The sequence below is a fragment of the Eretmochelys imbricata genome, chromosome 7, assembly GCF_965152235.1.
Source record: "Eretmochelys imbricata isolate rEreImb1 chromosome 7, rEreImb1.hap1, whole genome shotgun sequence".
NCBI classification, from domain to species: Eukaryota; Metazoa; Chordata; order Testudines; family Cheloniidae; genus Eretmochelys; species Eretmochelys imbricata.
In genome coordinates, this window is record NC_135578.1 from 116271651 (window position 1) to 116292776 (window position 21126).

Consider the following 21126-nt stretch of genomic DNA (forward strand, 5'->3'; position numbering starts at 1 on the left):
CTTTAGAGTTAACGCTAAGATTTTAATCTCCTGGAACACCAGATAAATGCCAGATAAAAATCGCACGATGGTACTAATTATAAAGTCAGTATCCGACAGTGGACCTTCATTCCAAAACATTAGCACTGGCTTTCTGAAGTGCACATATTAATTACAACGCCTGCTTACTTTTAATACATACTTAGAATAAGTTAGATTTCAACTCTCAGAATCATTTTATGTACATAAGAGATAAAAAATCTGTGTCTCTCTCCTCTTTGGTCATTTCATATGAAGCCTGGCAGTGTCCTAAGGTAGACAGACTGTTCTGGATCAGGAGATCAATTTTCTACTGCAACAGATATTGATAGCTTCCACATTTGACCATCAGCTCGTAACTGTAAAGGTATGAAGCTGGAGAATTGCCAAGGATAAGTCTCTGTGCTACTGCAACAGGAGGTTTGTAGTGAAATTATTTAAAGCCCTATTTAAAGACAAAGCCTTGGCTGGGATGATTTAGTTGGGATTGGTCCTGCTTTGAGCAGGGGGTTGGACTAGACGACCTCCTGAGGTCCCTTCCAACCCTGATATTCTATGATTCTATGAATTAAAGAGAAATATTTAAAAAGAGGTTGTATATACTACATCTAACTCCATCATTCTGGAAAGGCTTCATCTCCTGTCCCTTCCTTTGCTGTAGCTCCAAAATGACTGCCTCTTCTATTTTTGGACACACTTGACAGTTATGTAGTCTTTTTAGGCATATGTTCCTTCACATGCATAGCACTTGGCAGCAGCAATTAAAAGTAATCTATATGGGCATACAGCAACTAAAAAAAGAGCCTCTCAGAACCCTGTCAGGCAAAAGCTATCCATAGAAGCAGAGTTCAATACGAGGTAAGATAATTTAGACATCCCCTCAGAGTGTCTAAGAAATGGCATTCAACGGGGGTGTAATATTTCAGTCTGCAAAATTTGCTGACAAATTCATGTGTTGCTTCGTTTTATAATAGAGACTAAACCCAGTTAACACACAGCTTACCTTCTCTTTTCTTGCGCTTTCCACAGAATCTGCTGAATCTTTTCCCTGTTTATTCGCTGAAGGTGAGGTCTTCTCTGTAATATGCGCCTCTTTCCCAAGCTAAAACAAATACAACATGTATATCTGTAGTGACACTCAGCAGTAATCCTAAACAGAGAGATTTCCATTATGGTTCTATTCTGAGTCTTCGTGAGCAAAGGCATTCAACACGGTCCCATTCCTTATTCATCAAATTTGTACAAGTGAATTCTGCGGAAACACCCAGAGATTGGAGACTTCTATCTAGCAAAGCTGGACAGAAAATGTAAAAAAAAAAAGAAATGAAATTAAAAAAAAAATGGAAATGATTGGAAATTCATGAATTTCCAATCTTCCTTCTTTGGTTTTCCAACCAACCCTGGTTTATAATGATTGAATGCAGTGTAAGCAGGGGGCCCCAACCCATTGATCTGTTCTTGTAGGACTGCTCAGGAATGCAGTTCCTTGCATGGCTTATATTTTGGAAAAACAAACTACAACATTATATGGTGTTTAAAAAAAAACATTAGATGGGCTGGAAGTTGAGGTCTTCTAAGCTTGAGGGCGTCCCTTTAATAGTATGAGTGACCTTAACCAAAGATTCTCAGAAGGTCTATTGCTAACTCTGTTAGTTTAAGATGACTATGTACATGTGTGCAACTAGCATTGCAGCTTCTCTCCAAGGAAGCACAAAGCAATCACAAAAAAGAACAATCAAGCCACATCATCTTGATTGTCACCAGGGACTGAACCCAGGACCTCCAGAGTTAAAAGTAGGAGCCCCTGCAGCTTCTGCAAAAGGATTAAGATCCACACCAAGCAGCTGCAGCCGACTCACATGCTCAGTGGATCAGGACCAGAGGTATGCCTAACACACAGGAATGACAGCTTTGATGTGGGCTCCTCCCGCTCTACTCCTCCGAGACTCCAGCTGCATGAGCCAGAAGTGCCTAGATCAAAGTTAGCAGTCCCTGCAGACTGCCACAAAAGGAGTGCCACAGGGCCAGTCAGGAGGGTGCCTGGCTCCATAGGGCTACACCTTAAAGAGAGCCCTGCTCCGAGGTATTATTCAGCCATGCTGAAATACACAGTAAAAGAAAAAGGGGACAAAAATCTGGTGCAGACAAACAGATTGATTGGACGTAGCAGAGCCATTGCCTGCTACAGAGACTCCTGAGCTACAACCCGGAAACCTGGAGACTTCCACCATGTTTTCCCTGCATGAGGAAGGAGAGCAAGATCAACTAAGGCTTGCTCTGAGCTGACTACAGATTTTGAAGTTCAGCAGGATCAACTCAAGTCATTGCACCGGGGGAACCACAAACAGGATATCCAGCAGCTTCTTCAAGTAAACGCTCCCCAGCGAGAGACACCAACCACCTACCCATATTAAAGACTATGGGCTGTAAATGTATTTAAATAACTTGTTTCCATTCTGTGCAGCATTACACTTACACACCCGTGCTGTAATGTTACCAACCACTGTACGCCATGTGGTCATCAGACTTAGTGTCAAAGTAACAAAAAGAGTTAAGGCTGGAACTTTTCAGAAGAGCTCAAATAAATTATGTGCCCAAATCCCACTGATGTCCCATGGGAGGTGGGCACCTAACTCCCTTAGGCTTCTTTTAGTCAGTGATTTTTGGGGGAGAAAGCTGCAAGGTACTGGAGTGAACAATGGAGCTCTTCATAATGGCATTTCTGTTGATGTGGCAAGTTACAGAATGTTCAAGTGGATTTTTCTCCCCACTTGGTGTTAATAATGAGAGTTCAAAACTGGCTCGGTGTACGTTGCACCCCTAAAAGTGCAACTGCTCCCCAAGAGAGGTCTCCAGGTGCATGAATAAGGGAAAACAAACTTTTGCTCACAAAGTTGCCTACTGAACTCTTGAGCTACGGTATGAAAGGGTTGTTCTGTGGAGGGCTGGTGCCATGAGAAAGGTAGCCCATCCCCTGTTGAAATACACCTTGGACAGGTTTACCTGTCACTTCTATTAAACCCGATGATCTGGATTTTCTGGTCTGAAGCAGCACAAAGTGACCTTACACCAGCCAGAGATAGCCCCTGGAGAATCCCCTCTATGCAGGGGAATGCGCTGCTGGCAGAAATCTGGTGGTGGCAGCTCGGCTGTCTCCTGTGCCAGCCGGGTACATTCCGTAAAGGATCTTACGCCAGTGACATATGTAGGGGCCCTGCCAATTTCACGGCTGTGAAAACCATGTCATGGGCCGTGAAATAAGTCCTTCCCGATGAAATCTGATCTCCCCAAAATCAACTGGGCTGGGGAGGGACAAAACTTTTTCTTCCCCTGCAGAGTTGTTAATGGGCGGAGATCAGACCCACCTCCACAGGCAGTGCAGAAGGGAAGGTGGTACACTCTCACTTCTGCACTGCAGCAGCCCCAGAGCTGGGCTCCGCACTGCCACCCCCCACAGCTCTTGCCAGGGTTCGGGGCACGTGGGCTTGAGGCTGCTGTTCCCCCGCAGCTCCTGCTGTGGCTCAGGGGCACCCTACTTCCAGGGCTTCCGCCCTTCCCCCTGCATCTCCTGCCCGGGTTTGGGCTCTGAAGGCAGCGCAGACTATTGCAATCTTGCAGCCCCCCTTCAACAGCTTTGGGGACCCCCCCCCACAATCATCAGTTGGATCAGGACCCCCATGGTTACAACACCTGAAATTTCAGATGTAAAGATCTGAAATTGTGAAATTGACCAATTTTAAGACCCCTGTGGCCACGAAACTGACCAAAGTGAATAGTGAATTTAGTAGGGCCCTGGGCATAGGTTAGGGCAGCCTGGAGCATGGGCTGTGAATTTGGAGGCTGCTACGGGGTCCCTGAAGCTTTTCCTTTCTGTTCCATCCAAGCGGAGAATCAAGCCCACAGAGATTGTAACTTTACCTACCAGCGAAATTTGCTAAGGAATTTAAACCTATGAAGTAATGTGCATACCGATTCATTGCTTCGGCCTAGAGTGGATAACGAGTCCCTGCCTGGCCATTACATGGAGTGAGAAATTAGTAATATTCATTGTCACAGTCACGAGCAGGGAATTACAAATATAAGTTACCAATTGCTGTGCCTACAACACCACGAAAATGGTGTCATGAGAGTAAAAAGTCATTCCCACGCTGACTGCTCGATAAATCACAGATCGATAGAAAAAAAGAAAAAAAGTTTCTAGCGAGCTGAAAGGGGAGCAAAACAAAACATTTTGTATGCATCCCTTTTACCTGCAAACATCACTGCAGTTCCATTGCAAACAGAGGACACGTTTGGACTAGTTCCACAACAGTCACAGTAGTTCTGCGCCCGTTAGAAAAGTCATTACTCCAGCATTACAACTTTTCACATAAAAATGAAAAGTTGTAATGTAGTAGTGTCCCCTATTCTAACCGAAGAAGCTCCATGTTACCTCGTTCTCAGGTGCATTGCCTTCCTTCGCGTCACTGCTTTCAGCCACAGCGGCAGCATCTTCAACTGGGTCTTTGTCCGCTTTCTTGATTTTATATCTATCACTTTGCTTTTGCCTGCAGCCTTCAAATACCTTGTTGGGCCTTTGTTCTAAAGCTTCCTCCTTATCTAGGTCCTCACAGTGAGAGTGTTTGCTCTCTCTTAACCTGGCCTCTTCTTTTCTTTTAGACTTCACGGGTGCATCCTGCAGCTGCTTTTGGTATCGATCAGATTTTGACTTATATGCTTTTCTGTAATAGTCATCTTCCCTGCTCTTATACCCAGGTAAAGCATGAAGGGCATTGGGTGAACCACCCCTTAAGTACTTTTCTCTGTGCCCTCTGGCTCCTTCGATCCGTCCATCTAAGTCTAGCTTATCCAGCTGCCGTATATAGTGTTTTCTCTCGTGAACCCATGTGTCAGTCCTATCCCTTTTCTCTTCCCCGTTCTCTCTCCAGAGTGCTGCATCTCTTTCTTCCTCTCTTCGGGAGTAAGGGGACTGATCCCATGACTCTCTTCCATTTCCCCAGTCTGTCCTGCTGGCACCCAATGGACTGCGAGGTGAGCTGCAGGAAGTAAAGCTTGGGGTATGGGACCTTGGTGACAGAGAGCGGCTTATGGGGCTGCGAGATCGGGGCCTCTCAGTCCCATACCTGCAGCAGAACAAAAGCACACAATTAATCATCTCTGTCTGGAGGAAATCTAGGGAATCGTTACCCTGTTTGTATCCAGCCATACTGAATACTGGGTTTGTACACTGGGGCCAAATCAAACAAACCTTTAAAACTGCACCCACAGATTTTGCACACGTGCCCATTTGCACATGTATTGCTCCCTTGCATTTGCTGGAGCCTGGTTAGGACTGTACGAACGGTCACAGCGTTTTCAAAAAATCCACATAGAATTTGTTATGAGAGGAACATGCGTGTTTTTCCTTAAGAGTGTCACAAGGTGTCAGTTTCTATAAGCCTATGACATGTTTAATACAGGCCATTTATGCATCCATGACATCACTAAGGTGATTAAAAGGGGCACATACACCCTGAGTTTTCATGTATTAAAAGTAGTTTCACTTTGTGACTATCTCTCCTACAGAATCACTCATAGCGCACGGCCCATAAATGCACACAGTAGAAAAGAGACACATGGAAAGTATGCAAAATAAATAAAAATAAATGTTTATTTAATGTGACTCCTTCCTCTGGGTCTTCCAGTGCATCTAGCCTGTCTGTCTTTAGATGATAGGAGAATGTCTTCTAATTTGTGTTTTGTACATCATGCCAAGCATGTCGTCAATGCTCAGAATAATAAGTAATTAATAATAAAAACATCATTTTCTTTCATAACAATCATTCCATCTGTCATTGTGTTTCATTACCCAGGCTCTATGATTTACCACAGTATCCATTTGTATTTTTTCCAAGCAGTAGAAATGAAATATAAGAGACTTCCAAAACATGAGAGATTGAGAATTAAAAAAGAAAAGTAAATAGACATGCAGTGATTATCCTGCTTGCCAGTCAGCAGTGCTATTTAAACCCCCATTTCCAAACCATCCAGGAACCCTCAAATCATCAAAGGTAATGGCTCAGTATTCGGAATGTACAGAATTTGCTTTCTATATTGCTCTGAATCAAAACAGAGTACGCTCAGCTGACATCATGATGAGTTACCTGTCGGCTTCACGGTACATATCTCTTTCCTTTTGAGAATGGATGTCCTGGATGATTGCTGCCACATTTTTACCTGGTTTCTAAACAAAACAAAAGATACCTGTTTAGAATCCAATATGTCTCCAAGCTATATTACGTGCAACATCATCTATGAAATGACATTCCATGTAGCATTTCGTGACACTACTTGTGAAAAATATTCGGATAGTGTGTTTCCTACAGTCCTCTCTAAAGTTGGTAACATAGTGACTGATGCAGTAAAATTGTACTGATAGAAAACAGTGATCTGTTACACTACATCATTGTATCTTTATATTTGTTGGCTTATATATGATATGATCTGAACACTAGACAGTCTCTTTTTGCTGGGCATTCACTATAGAATATTTGCTAGGAATCTGCATGCAACAGGAGTCAAATCAGGCCACTAGCCTAAAACATGAATTAAATAGATGTGTCATTCATGCTTCTGCCTCCCTAGGAATAGACTGGTGTGGTATTTAATTTCACTGCTTAGCCCATTCAGGAGCATGGCCACACAACAACATGTGTAGCCATGGGAGCGTCAAATAAAACATGCAAGGAAAGCTTGTAAGTGAAATTTCAACAGGTGATATTTTTTCAAGACCATTTATAAAAAATGTATTACAGCAGATCAAAGTGTGGATACCTCTTCAAACACAAACAACAACAATAGCTGAACAATATAGTCAGGTGGGCACTGAAAGCAGTTCATAGCAATAGAAGCCACCCTTTCCTGGATTAAAAAAATCCCTTTTACTACCTCTGAAGGAAAGGGTCAGGACCTCTGAGCCATAAGGCTGCATGCAATTGGAACTGCTGAAAATGTTTAGAGTTTTCTGAACAGTTCACGTTCAACATCCACCTACCTTAGATGCTTACCAGGCCCCCATTACCATAGTATCTGAGCACCTCACAAGCTTCAATGTATATATCCCCACAACACCCTGTGAGGTAGGGAGGAACTATTCTTCCCATTTTACAGATGGGGAACTGAGGCACACAGAGACTGGCGCATCTTTGGTAGAACAGGGAAATGGAATCCAGGTCATGTGAGTTCCAGGCTTGTGCCCTAACTACTGGACCCTCATTATTCCCTGGTCTACCCCCACACCAATGCTACGGCATACACGCAACTCAGCCTATATATTGTGAAATAAAACCACACACTATGTGGCTCAGGGGAGTGGGTAATGAGCTGTGGAGCCTTTCACCTCTATAGTTCCTTCCCAGGTTAGTCACCATGAAAGTAATTATTCCCTTAATGTTGGTGGCATATAGGGTGACCACATGTCCCGATTTAATAGGCACAGTCATGATTTTGGGGTCTTTTTCTTATATAGGCTTTATTGCCCCCTACCCCCTCTCCCGATTTTTCACATTTGCTGTCTGGTCACCCTAGTGGCATATGTAAAATGCATTAGGTTTTCTCAGTCCAGTTCTTAGTGTACAGGAATCAGTACAGTGACACTCTCAATAGATCGTTCAGCATTCTGATCCCCCATGACAAATTCTGTGCTTCAGTTAGATCATCCGCAGAGAGAGAAAACAAGCTGTTGATGAAAATGTTTAAGGCAGTGCTGCCACCATCATTATACATGGAAATTGTACCATGGCTCCAGGGCACAATTAGTGAAGCCTTATTTACTAAATCATAGCTGAAGAATGATGGAAAGAACAGTAGCCTCTTATTTTTGCCACCACACGGAGTCTGCAACGTTTCGTGCACGGCTGGATATTAGGCTTTCGTTTGACTGAGCAATACCAATGTCTGGCCATAATAAGACAGCTGGGGAAGGAGTTTAGAATTAATGGTGTGACAATCAGATTAAGTAGAGTCTCTGCGAATAACTCAAATACAAGAAGAAAGCCAACGGTCAAGTAAACATGGCTTCTTAGCATATGTTGGTTAACTTATTTGCCATCATTTCATTTTAAAATTCTTACTATGGTAAGTAAAAATCAGTGATTAGCAGAGGATTCTAGATGGGTTTCTGAGGGTGTGCCAATAACTCCAGAGTTATAGTACACTGTTTATAGTTTACCTTCAGCTGAAGCTCCTTGTATCTTTTAGACATTCTAATGAGTAACTTGTCTTCATTTATCATAGCAGGTTTCTCTTGGTAGTACTGCACCATGGCTTGTGCAGCCTCAGTGTAAGCCATTTCGAGAAAGGCCTATCACAAAAAAGAAGAAGCTGGTAGATGCTAGACAATATGCAATGAAAGAGAAAAATGTGGCACACCGACTTTAGTTCATAATATTTAAGAGAAATTTGTGATAGTAAATTGTAAAACACAGGAGTTTAGAATAGCCTGCTCAATGAAACAAGATTTCCTTAGGCCCAACTTAATGATCACTTTAGATAAGCTATTACCAGCAGGACAGTGGGGTGGAAGGAGGTATTGTTTCATGATCTCTGTGTGTATATAAAGTCTGCTGCAGTTTCCACGGTATGCATCCGATGAAGTGAGCTGTAGCTCACGAAAGCTCATGCTCAAATAAATTGGTTAGTCTCTAAGGTGCCACAAGTACTCCTTTTCTTAGAGCCACGTAGCTTTTCAGCTTTGGAACTGAAATTGTGACCGTGAGTATTTTGATCAGTCTCCATTTATTTAAAAGAAAATTAATTGTCAATTACAAAAGACGAGACCCTACTAAAACCAGAGACGAACAAACCACCTTTAGCAAAAAAATAAAAATGACTTTAAATAAATCTTTCTTAGTATATGAAAGACTTAATTCACTTTCTTCCCCTTTTCTCAGTCATCTTCGATCTTCGTGGCTAGTTGGTGAAAGGAGGCAAATGCTGTGAGAGGTGCTGCTCTTGAGATTTCCAACTGAATTTTGCAGACTCAGTAAGGATCCAGACTTTGGTTTGCAAGACAAATCAAATGTCGATAAGTTAGGAGACGTGTCCGTCACCATCAAAAGCCAGAAAGAATTAAAAATCAGAGTGATGTTAACAAGCAGGTTTATAACAATTTCAATAAAAATATATTCTGATGTGACTTTAGCTTAAGTGGCCAGTGTAAACCCATGAATGTAAATTTACTGGATTTTAAAGTATGGGTTACGAGAAGTCTATAAAATCAGACATATCCCACTTCAGTGATTTATTTCCATACAGTTTTGATCAGTTTTCCATTTAAATACAACATGAGATTTTGCTGACGGCCAGCATGAGGAGCTCAACCTGTGATCTAAAAATCCAGGTTGTGCTTTGCTTTCCGCATCACCAAAAATGAAGATTCTGTGGCCAGTGCTCAGCTAGCAGTGGGTGATGAACGAAGCAGAACAGAATACAAAGCATTCTTCCCACAGCTAAATCAGCTCTGCAGTGATGAGTAGAAAAAATAAATAGCGCTAGGAAAATACAGAGGGAACTACTAAGGGTAATAGAACAAGTCAAAACTATTCCAATTTCTGAAATGATAAAGAAGCATTTCTGCAAAAATGTTTCACTTAATACAGCGTTTTCGCCTATTTTCGCCAGTTAACAGGCAATCAGAGATGCTGTGGCTGTAACCCTGATCACACTTTAAAAACACCCCTTTGTACCTTAATAGCACACTTTGCATATTCAAGCTTCTATTACGAAGAAACAGCCTTACACAAAGATTAATACATCTCAGTTAATGGCACAAAAGGCAACATACCTGATTAGTAGATTTCATGAGGATATAATTAGTGACTTTCCCAAAGGGAAGTCCAAGATTAATGACATCATTCTCTGTGCAGCTTCCTTCAGGGAGATTGCAGATGTGTACTACTCGGCCTTCGGTGGATTTCCTTTGTGGGAACTAAGAGGAATAAACGTGTGTACAAAAGGTTTGATAATACAGCAACTAGGTAGGTTTTTGTACAAATGAGATTTCCTAATCAGCACTACAATAATTAAAACCATACTTCCTTCCTTTTAAATGTTCTCAACCTTATAGTTTTACATCAGACCCAACACGTCTCAATACGTTATACCGCGATAGAAATAAGTTCAGATGAGGGGACTACAAATGGGATAATCATGGGCTGCATTTAAATCCTTCTGCCTCTAACTTAGACTGAATCACACAGGAAGTAAAATGAGCCCTGTTTAACTTTTAGGGGAGTCACATGTATTTCATTTTGCAGAACCTACAACCTTCCCCCTTCCACCATGACAATGAAACATACTGCGGAGTTTCCTCTTTGGGGCCCCTTTTGAACACAGACACCGAACAGAATTCCCTAATTGGGCTGGCACAGATTTCAAGCTGACAGCGTGGTAATCGCTTCGAGATAGTGGAAATCTATTCTGAAATGCAGAGGCAGTTTCCAAAGCAGTCTCCTGTTGCCCATACGTGGAAAAGAGGCTTTACGCTCCCTGTTCAAAGAGGCATCGAGATATGTTGAGAGATGTAAGTAATGTAACCTAGCTAATGCTACTCGGAAGACCTCTCACTCAGGAGATAACTGGGGATGTACTCTGGAGTACATCCTTTGCTATGTGGTGAGGGCAGGTTTTTCCCAGAGAAGTAACTCTGCCTTCAGTTAGAATGCGCAGTTCAAAGAAAGGTGCAAAGCAATTGAGCTAGTAGGATCAAGTTCACTGGAGCCACCACAGATGTTGGGCTTGTCACCTGAGTTTACAATTTAGAAAGTCAATGTTGCCCAATTTGCTCCTCTGACCCATTACCTTGCATCCATGCTTTAACCGATTACCATTGTTTTGTTTTTCTTTTCCATTACAATGAAATATAAGAGTAACTGTACAGTGCACTACTTATTATTTAGTTGTATTTTAGGTTGCCTAGACAAGTGTTATTGTGATTAGTGTTATTGTGATTCTATACCTCACCACTAGTGCTGGTCAAATAATACTATTGAATTATTGAACACATTGTGACCTTTTTGAATAAATCAACTATTTTTTTCCAATGGATCTCCAGAATGGAGAGCTCCTTTAATCTGTTCATTGTCACTCATTGCTTTGTCTTTAGAACAGAAAAGAAAATCAAGACGTTTTACAAACTCACTCGCTTTGCAATACCTGGCTTTTCTAGGCAGATCCTTTTGCATTATGAAAGCTGAACTATTGTCAAGTTCCAAATATTCTCTCCAGCAAACAGAGAACTAAAGGCCTGACCCTGCAAGGTACTAAGCACTCTCAGCTCCCACTGAAGGGAACAGAAATTGAGTATGCTCAGCATGTTGTAGAAGCATGCCCAAGGGACCAAAACTGCTATGAGAAGTATTCATTTTTAAACATCTAAATATATTTCCCCTTAAATTTTCAGGGATAATCCAATGTTGTTTAACCTAAAATGGATGTCAAGTGCCTGTATCCTAGCTTTTTCGAAAGCTTGAGGTCTTATGCATTATTTGTATGAAACATATTGATAAAAAAGACTTGCATCATATCGATCAGCCAGAAATTTGTCTTGGAATCTTAGACATGTTAAAGGTATGGTGTATTGCCTTCTAGTTTGGGAGTATATGTATTGCACTAGTGCCTAGAGGCCCTAATCTGCATCCATTCTGCTAGATGCTCTATGCACACACATGCACGTATATAGTAAGAAACAGTCCCTTCCCCAAAGAGCTTACAATCTTCTCTCAGCATGGTCCAGTTCAAGATCAGCAATTCTGATTTACCAGAGAGTTTTAGGGAAAGCTCAAGTCTCATTCCTGATTGAGGGCATATCTACACTGCAATCCTGGGGCATGGTTGCAGTTTGAGCAGACATACCCAAGCTAGTTTTAATCCAGCTAGCTCTGGTTACAGACTAGTGAAGCCACATAGGCTTCAGCATGAACTGTACAAGCCCACACGGGACCCTGGGTAATTACTCAGATGGTTAGCCTGTGCTGCCAGGGCTTCACTGCTCTAGGACCTGAACTAGGCAGATTAAAGCTAGTTTAGGTATGTCTACTCCAGCTGAAATCACACTCCATGGTGGCAGTCTAGACATTCCCTGAGTGACAGGATCTCCCTTTGAAACTGACATTGGAACAGAGGAGAAGCTTGCACTTTGGTGGCAGGACAGAGCTGGGGCTGTGTTGCTGTGATATTTTGGTTTCATGAGCCCCTCTCTACCCCTTGATAATTGTTTTGTTTTGTTAAAAGCCAATGATCAGGTTGTCACTGCCAACATTTCAGGATAATATGATGCTGTATATTCATTTTAGCAGGCACAGTCACTATAGAGATATACTAAAATAGCCCTGTGTGTGATGCTTTTGGAAAGTTGCAACTTGAAACCATGCAAAACTCAGAAGGGTTTGGGTCTGGTCATGAATGCAGACTGTGTTAATTGAAAAGTTATGAAGGTTCATGAACTTGTCGAGCAAACGTGGGCAGATGGATAGCTTTGTATTCTACATTCCTGTGAACTCTGTAGTTGTGTGTGGTTGGGACTAGAAATGGGTCCACCTGAGCTTTGATGGGGCTCAGAACCCGAACTCAGTATCAGAACCCAAACTCTGTATCTAAAATCCACAACTTGGTAAAAAACTTTCTACCAATTCAAACATTCAGGCAACAATCACTGTTTTAAAACTTCAATAGTCAGCATTCATATAAACAAAGATATTATTGTGAAATTATTTTTTTCTTATTACTGTTAGCAGATGGTATACTGAGAATGTACAGGGCTTGAAGGATTTCCCTCTCCTACTAGTTTGAGGATAAATTCAGCCAATGAGGATGAAAAATACCTGTTCTGTCATGCATGCCAAATCCATACCCTACAATTTAAAGAAACAGCTGTGTACTGTTGATTAGGTATGGTTTTCAGCAGCATTTTCAATCAACTTTCTTTACAATCCATTTCTACATGTAATTAACCTATAGATCTGGTCAAATACCATGACAAATTTGTTGAATAAATTATTTGATGCATACCTGTGAAATTCAAACAGTACTAGCCAAATGCTATTTCACCAGCATTAAACACTTCTCCTGTATGTTTATTATATCTCTTTTCATTTCTTAGCTTCACTCTATACTTTCTCTATCCTTCCTATAATTGATCATGAGGACTTTCCCACTGGAATTTTTTCAGCACTGCTTTCCTGTCTCTGACAGCTGATCAGAAATAGAAATTTCTGTCCCAAGGGAAATTTTGATATTTCATTTTTCCCCCCATCTCAAATCAGGACAAAAAAGGACAAAATGCCAAAACCCTTCACCAAAATTTTTTTTGAAATGCCAAAATGTTTTGTTTCATATCTGTTTGATGTTGAACTGCATCCACCTGCCCTACCACAGTGCCTCCTGGAAATTGTAGTTTGGGTACTTCGTTCCCCCATTGTCCTCATTGGGCCGGTCTTCCCAGCCAGATGACATCTCGCATGATGCACAGCTGCAGCTTGTTGGGGGCTGGGGGTGGAAGATCACAATGCATCATGGAAAAGTAGTCTGGCCAAGAAGCCCAACACATAAGGGAGAACCTGAAATATAGCTCTCAGACATACTGTGGGAGCTCAGGCCAAAACATTTTATTTCAATATTGAAATTTCAGCAAAATAGACATGTTCCTGTAGGAAATGTCGATTTTGTGCATCATGAAAACATGAAAGAAAATTTTGGACTAGTTCTACTCTTTTCCTTTCCCCCTCCATCTTATCATCTTTCTTTCCTTTTCCCTACATTATAAGTGCAAGTTCCTACCTTATGCTGTATTCATCTCTCCTTTCTTCCTCTCAAATCTCTCTCATCATTGTATTTCTCTTCTTTTTAAATTTATCCCATCAATATCTCTCACCCAACCCACCCACACAAAGACATCCACATACCCATGCTTGTATCTCTATTTATATTTCCAAGTCCTAGCAGCCAACAGGCTACATCTATGAGCTATGGACTAATATGTACGTTCCTCACTGATCGGGGCAATTCTCAGGTAAGAAGCCAACCCTTGTCCCCAGCTCCTGGAAAAGGGAAAGATTCTTAGTAGGGTGCTGTCCTTGGACTTTGCTCAGGGCTCGGTGAAATGTTGTCATGGTTGGATTAAAACCCCATGGAGGTTGATAGGTGTGAATGTATCCTTCAGTTAACATAACCATATGTGCTGACTCCATGGGTGCTCCGGGGCTGGAGTGCAAATGTACCCCCAGCTCAAATAATGCTAAAGGGAAAAAACTCTCTGGGAGGCTTATTTGGCTCAAGTCAACATTACAGCTCAAACGAATGGCTTGGAAGGAAGAGAGAAAGGGGGCTTACAAGCAGCCAACTTGGGTGACCTCTGATGGTGCTGCAGAATTTACTCCCCGAAAAGAGATGGAGTTATCCAGACCTAATACAGGCCTTTGACATGCGGTTTGGAGCTAGCCATTAATTTAAGCTGGCCATGGCACAGCTACAGAGCTAGAAGGAGAGGGGAAAGAAGAAACCCCATCTGAACTGGCAGAGAACCTGTATTCCTGACCTATCTGGATACTGCCAAGGCCTTCCAGGATAGACTGGCAATGAGCCAATCTACAGCTGCTCAGCTGGACTTGCAGATCAAGATCAGCAAAAGGAGGCCAAAGACACTCCGAGAGGCTGTGGAAATTGCTACAGAACTTGAATTTTTTTCAGGTAGCAATTCACCAGAAGAGGAAGCAGCTGCTGGTGAGGAAGACGGAAGCTGAGCATCATGAGCCCTGTAAATTACAGTTCTGTGTCTGATACGTATGATGAAAGAAAGGATTCAAACCTGTCTTGTGACCGTATGGAACGACTGGAACAAATGATAAATTTGGTTTGTAAAAGAGGGAGATGGGCAATAATAATGCAAAAATGAATGGAAACAGTTCAGTTAAATGCTGGGACTGTGACAAAACTGGATTGTTATAAATGTAAGGTGGGCCAAGACGGCCTACTGCAAATAGTGAAAGCCTCTCTCCCAGTTCAGAAAACAGGGGGACGCCAAATTGACGAGGCAGAGCTTGGAGGTACAAGGATCAGCCCCCTAGCTTTTGTTTATATTTGGGCAGTTAAACAACACTAATGAGCGTTTGGCTATTGAGCGTGTAATAGGATCTGTGATGTGCGCAGAGATAACTGACATGGACTAGATGATCAGAGTGGGACCTTCTGGCCTTAGAGTCTATGAATCTATAAAACTCAAAGCTTGCTAATGTTGTGCCAATATTTTAAAAAGGTAAACAGGATGAGCTGGGTAATTATAGGCCTGTCAGCTTGACATCAATCCCAGGAAAAATAATGAACAGTTGACTCAAGAAAAAAGTGATAAAGAAGGGCAATATAGTTAATGCCACTCAACATAGGTTTATGGAAACTAGATCCTGTCAGATTAACTTGATATATCTTTTTTTGATGAGATTACAAATTTGGTTGATTAAAAAACATAGTGCTGATGTAATATACTCAGACTCCTGAAAGGCATTTGACTTGGTACCACATGGCATTTTGATTAAAAAAAACTAGAATGATACAAAATTACTATGGCACACATTAAATGGATTAAAAACTTGCTAATTGACAGATCTCAAAATGTAATTATAAATTGGGAATCTTCATCATCAAGAGGGTGTGTTTCTAGTGGGATCCTTCAGGGATTAGTTCTTGGCCCTACACTATTTTAACATTTTTATCAGTGACCTGGAAGAAAACAAAACCACCACCAATAAAGTCTGCAGATGGCACAAGGATTGGGGGCATGATAAATAATGAAGAGGACAGGTCACTCATACAGAGTGACCTGGATGGCTTAGTAAGCCAGGTGCAAGCAAACAATATACATTCTAATAGGGCCAAATGTGAAGTTGTACGTCTATGCTCAAAGAAAGTAGGCCATACTTACAGGAAGGGTGGGGGTTCTATTCTAGTAAGCAGTGATTCACTTGCGGGTTATGTTAGATAAACAGCTGAACATGAGCTTGCAGTGCAGTGCTGTGGCCAAAAGGACTCACACGATACTTGGATGCATAAACAGAGGAATCTTGAGTAGTAATAGGAAGGTGATATTACCTTTGTATTTGGCACTGGTGTGATTTCTACTGGAACACTGTGTTCAATTCTGGTGTTTACAATTCAAGAAGGATGTTGATAATTGGAGAGGGGTAAGGGAATAGCCATGAGAATGATTAAAAGAAAACATGGGATGAGTGAAACACTCTGAATAAGGTAGGAACTAACTCAAATCTTCATCCCGGACTCAAAGGGGACTTAAGGAAGTTTAGAGACGGTTAAAGGATGACTTGATCAGAGTCTATAAGTACCTACAGACAGAACAAAAATTTGAAAGTGGCCTTTTCTATCTAGTAGACAATGGTATAACACGATTCAATGGATAGAAGCTGAAGCTAGACAAAACCAGACTGGAAATAAGGCACAAATTTAACAGTGAGAGTAATTAACCATTGGGACAACTTACCCAGGTTTGTGGTGGATTCTCCATCACTGATAACTTTTAAATCATGATTGGAAGTTTTTTCTAAAAGATATGCTCTAGTTCAAACAGGTATTAATTCAGGGCAGTCCTATGGCCTGTGTTATACAGGAGGTCAGACAAGATGATCACAGTGGTCCCTTCTAGTTTTATCATCTGTGAATCTCTGAACATCCCTGGCATGAGCAAAACGAGAGCACAGAAGAAGAATGACCATATTAAAACAAACAGGGTGACGTTTCTGAAGGTGATAACTCAAAGCAAATAGGAGTGAGATGGGAACAGAATCAGCTTGGGTTTCCAAGATGCTTTTGACACAAGCTCAGTAGACTAGTGCATAACAAGCTGCACATAAAAACACATCTGGATATTATTTATATTATAGCACAACTCAAAGTGAATCTTTGACTTCCCTATTTTTCACCCTAACTTTTCTATGTTTCAACTTTAACTCCCATCTCTTTATATTTTTATTATTATTATTAGCCCTTTTAAATTTAAGAATCAATTTTAACCTTAGCTTTTATTTGTATTTAACATTTGCAATTTTCTATCCACTTGGATAAAAGTTGAGGTGACCCGGGTGAGACTGTAATAGGGGAATATTTTTGGCATGTGAGAGGAACGATGAATGCAGGAAGAGTTACAGTGTGAAATCATGGAAGGGTGAACAGGGATGTGAACTTGCTGAAACATTACTAATGGCACTAGCTCAAGCAAGTAGCACAGAAAGTTTAACTAACAGAAAACTAGTCCTATAGAGCACATGTTCTCAAACTGGGGGCTGTGACCATTGTTGGGGGGGGGGGAGGGGAAGTGAACAGGTGTCAGGGACTTGCACCCATCCTGCCCATCCCATACTCCTAACTAAGGGAGTGTCCCAGTGTGGGGAGGGTTGAACACCACTACTAGAAAGTACTGTATCAAAAGGATTAGATGTTGCTCATAGGGATGGGTGAAACATTTTGAATAAGGTAAGAATTAACTCAGATCTTCATCCCAAACTCAAACTGGACCTGAACCTCTTTGGGGTTTGAAAACATTCAGAAAACCATTCTGATTCATTCACTCCAGGCTTCAACTGGGGCACACAACAAAAATAACCATAGTTGTGTAAGAAAGTCCCAACTCAACCAAGACCAGAAACATGTAGGAGGTACAGGTGAATTTGAATAAAGATCTGAAATTGTAGTTGCTTATCCAAAAGGGACCTTAAAATTAGTTCATTGTTGATTTGAGTAAGTATAGTCTGTTTCTACAATTAAATCAAGGAAGAAGAGATTTGGCTTATTATACTCACTTTTACTCCAGATGTAGGAGAAGAAAATGTAGGACCTGGCTGACCAAAGGATCTTGTTGACACAGTGGCATAAGATGAACCAGCATTCGATGGGTAATCTAAATAATGGATTATACACACACACACAGAGTGAAAACCTTGACTTGTATTAACTGTATGTATGTGTCTAATTAAAAAAGACCACTTCTAAATAAATCAGAATTATTCACGCTTTACACAGAACTACAGATTGCTCGATACTACAGCAAAAAACACTAATGAAAAGAAAAACAAATTCATACTTTAAGGTACAATCTTGCTTTCTTGGCTTTAGTTCTTCCATAAACTCCTAGCACAGAAAGCTTAAAAAGGGACCACTTAGGATGAAATTTTACCAAAAAAAAAAAAAAAGTGTTCATTATAAAATTACTTTCTTTTTCATTTTAATTTGAATACTCATTATTAATGAATATTTAAACAACGCACCTTCGATGCCAGAAGGGTTGAAAACTGATGTGCTATTTGGAGATGAATGCAACGCTGCCTCTGCTGAACTTAACGTGCATTGGATGCCAGTGCTGAAAAGGGAAAACAGAGCTTTACTTCAAGAAGCAGGAATATAACAAAACACAATATGTCAAAATTTCAGAGGCCCAGATTCAATCCTGGTATAAATCTATTGAAGTTAGTGATGTTACATCAGCATGAATTTGGCCCAAGATCTCTGAAACAGTACTTACTTTTCTGAGAAAACCATACATTTTTGGATGTGAAGATTTCCTTTAATGTGCTGATCCCAGTCCTATGTTGAAATAAACAGGACATGACAGATAAATGTATAATAGAGGCTGTTTTTGAAATCAGCTTATTTCATATACTAGTATATGAAATAATTTAACTTTATAGTTTAACTTTATAGTTTAACTATATTTAACTTTATAGTTCATGGAAAAAACTTGGCAAGAGAATCTGAGGTGTGATTCATGAGGTAAGGAAGAATACAAAGGCTTACTGTATAAGAAGGGTACTAAATGGAATGATTCTAGTTCTACATGGATTTTCATTCCACTCTGACATCAATTCACAACTTGTAAGTAAAATACTATAAATGGATGTTAAAAAGACTCCAGCTCCCGAAAATCTTCTATGCATGACTTTTCTCAAACAATTAAGTTTATGAGTATTAAATCAGTTAAGTTAATGTAGCTGAAGGCCTCATCCTGCCAGATGTTCAGTACCATCAAATTCCATTAGTGTCCATAACATTTGAAGGTTCTCAGCATCTTGGGCAACTGCGACCCTGCTCATAAAAATGTTCTGGTTTTGTTCCAGCGTGAAGCAAAAGCAAATGTCAAGACCTCAAAAAGTTGGCTCAAAACAGAACTGTTGTCCTCCAGGCAGTCCTACAAAATTATGTCCTCAGTTACACCCAGGTAACTCCACTCAAGGTCGAAGGGGGTTACACAGCTAGCATACGTTTGCTTGCAGAATCTGTATTACTAGTGATGATGCACAAGGAGGAAAGGACCCAGCTTGACTTTCAGAGACTAGTTAGAGTTTGCGGGACTGGTATTTAAAAGCCAACATAGTCAATTTTACTTGTAAAGCAAGCAAGTTTGATATGATATTAGTGAGACAATCTGTACAGAGAGCTCCACAAGATGAATTTAATTGAATCACTTTGCAGAGTAGAATCACCTCTTAACGCATTAGAATCACTTACCTTTAGATCAAAGATTTTTCTGTCACACATTGTGCAGATGTGTGGGAAGTGAAGAGGGGCTATGCCATGAAAGTCATTTAGCTCATGAGGCTGAAGAGATCTCGTTGACAAGTCAGATGTGTTTGCAGTCAACTCCTCATTCTGCCTCATTCGGGAACTACTGAAACTTGGTTTACTATTGTTAAGTCTGTGGAAAGGAAGTGTAGTCCCAGCACCAAACTTTGTGTCAGGTGTCGGTTCCTCAGGGTTGTAGAGTTCATTTCTTATTTCATACTGCTGACCTGTGGATGGCCACAAGTTGCCACTGACCATGAGGTCAGGCTTGTTCTGGCTGGAGAAATTAGAAGCATTTTCCCACTGGCTATTTGCACCTGCATTATGTACCCCAGGGCCTGCTTCTCCTTTCTGACTCACAGTTTGATGAGCACTCATCTGTGGCTCACCAGAAAAACCCAAAGATTGTATTCCCGTTGGATGTTGTCCTTTAGAATTGGGACCATAGAAGTCTTTCTGAAATCCAGGCTGACTGTCGTGTTTTAGTTGGCCGGAAGGACCAAAATGACCCTCATAGGGTACCCCTCCTGAGGAGGAGGAGACTGAGTGAGACCCACTGGTCATGAAGCTGTGCTGACTGCCCTGGCCTACGTCAGCTGTGTATACTTGAGGGGCAGAGACATTTTGTTTATTGTAGTCATAAAATCCTCCTGCAGCAGACGAGTGGCCTGCCTTATTTAGACTCATAACTACAGCTGGTTGGCTGGACGTCTGAGACATTACACCTCCAAAGGGGTGCATGACAATAGCATTTGTGTTTTGATTCTGCATGTTCCCAACTGGCCCCATGCTTCCTCCTGGTACCGCTAAAGCTGGATTCTGTGCTGGAAAAGGTATTCCACTAGATGGAAATCTAGTATTGGCGATCACAGGTCCTTGCTGAGGTCCTCCGGCATGGGCCTGGGGCGTGTTAATCATGGACGGATGTCTTAATTGATTAAACAGCGGCTGAGACATGGCCACTTTGGAGAGAACTTGATTCAGAACCGTTGCAGCTGCTGTGTTGCTGGTGACTGCTGTCTGAGCCAATTTTAGCCTGTGCAGGGTTAGCTGGGCTTGTAGCTGAGCGAGCTGAAGACTTGTGGGAGAAGGAAGCAGCGGATTTGGAGTGCTGACAGAGAATGGATTTTTGTCCAGAAGCTTGGCCGCACTGAAAAGGAACAGGAGACGGTTTTGTTAAATTAATCTAAAAGTTGACAGCAGCCCCTTCTTACCATAATGGGACCTGAGCTAAGAAGCTACATTTTCTAAACTTGTGGCGGGCGAGATGGTGGTTTATGACACAGCAGTAAGCCATCTCTCTTAAGTGTCTAGTGCCATATTCATTTCAATTAAAATATCATTAGGGAGATCAGTGGTGCAAAGATGGAAAAAAACGCCACGTTTATCTAGAGTCTGATCTACTAGGGTTGCCAACTTTCTGATTGCAGAAAACCGAACACCCTTGCCCCGCCCACTACCCCACCCTCTCTGAGGCCCAACCCCCACTCACTCCATCCCACTTCTTTCCAT

At 41.4% G+C, this 21126-nt stretch overlaps 1 protein-coding gene across 1 annotated transcript in view; it reads right to left on the minus strand.

Moving 5' to 3' along the window:
• RBM20 (RNA binding motif protein 20) overlaps positions 1 to 21126 on the minus strand; it is a 165497-nt gene that overhangs the window by 10167 nt on the left and 134204 nt on the right. The window contains exons 2-10 of the mRNA XM_077822517.1: positions 19561 to 20764; positions 18578 to 18639; positions 18324 to 18415; positions 17859 to 17956; positions 9842 to 9985; positions 8228 to 8359; positions 6162 to 6241; positions 4451 to 5141; positions 1022 to 1120 (exon numbers count right to left, since the gene is read on the minus strand). Coding sequence (XP_077678643.1) covers positions 1022 to 1120; positions 4451 to 5141; positions 6162 to 6241; positions 8228 to 8359; positions 9842 to 9985; positions 17859 to 17956; positions 18324 to 18415; positions 18578 to 18639; positions 19561 to 20764 — 2602 coding nt within the window. The remainder of the gene's footprint in view (positions 1 to 1021; positions 1121 to 4450; positions 5142 to 6161; positions 6242 to 8227; positions 8360 to 9841; positions 9986 to 17858; positions 17957 to 18323; positions 18416 to 18577; positions 18640 to 19560; positions 20765 to 21126) is intronic.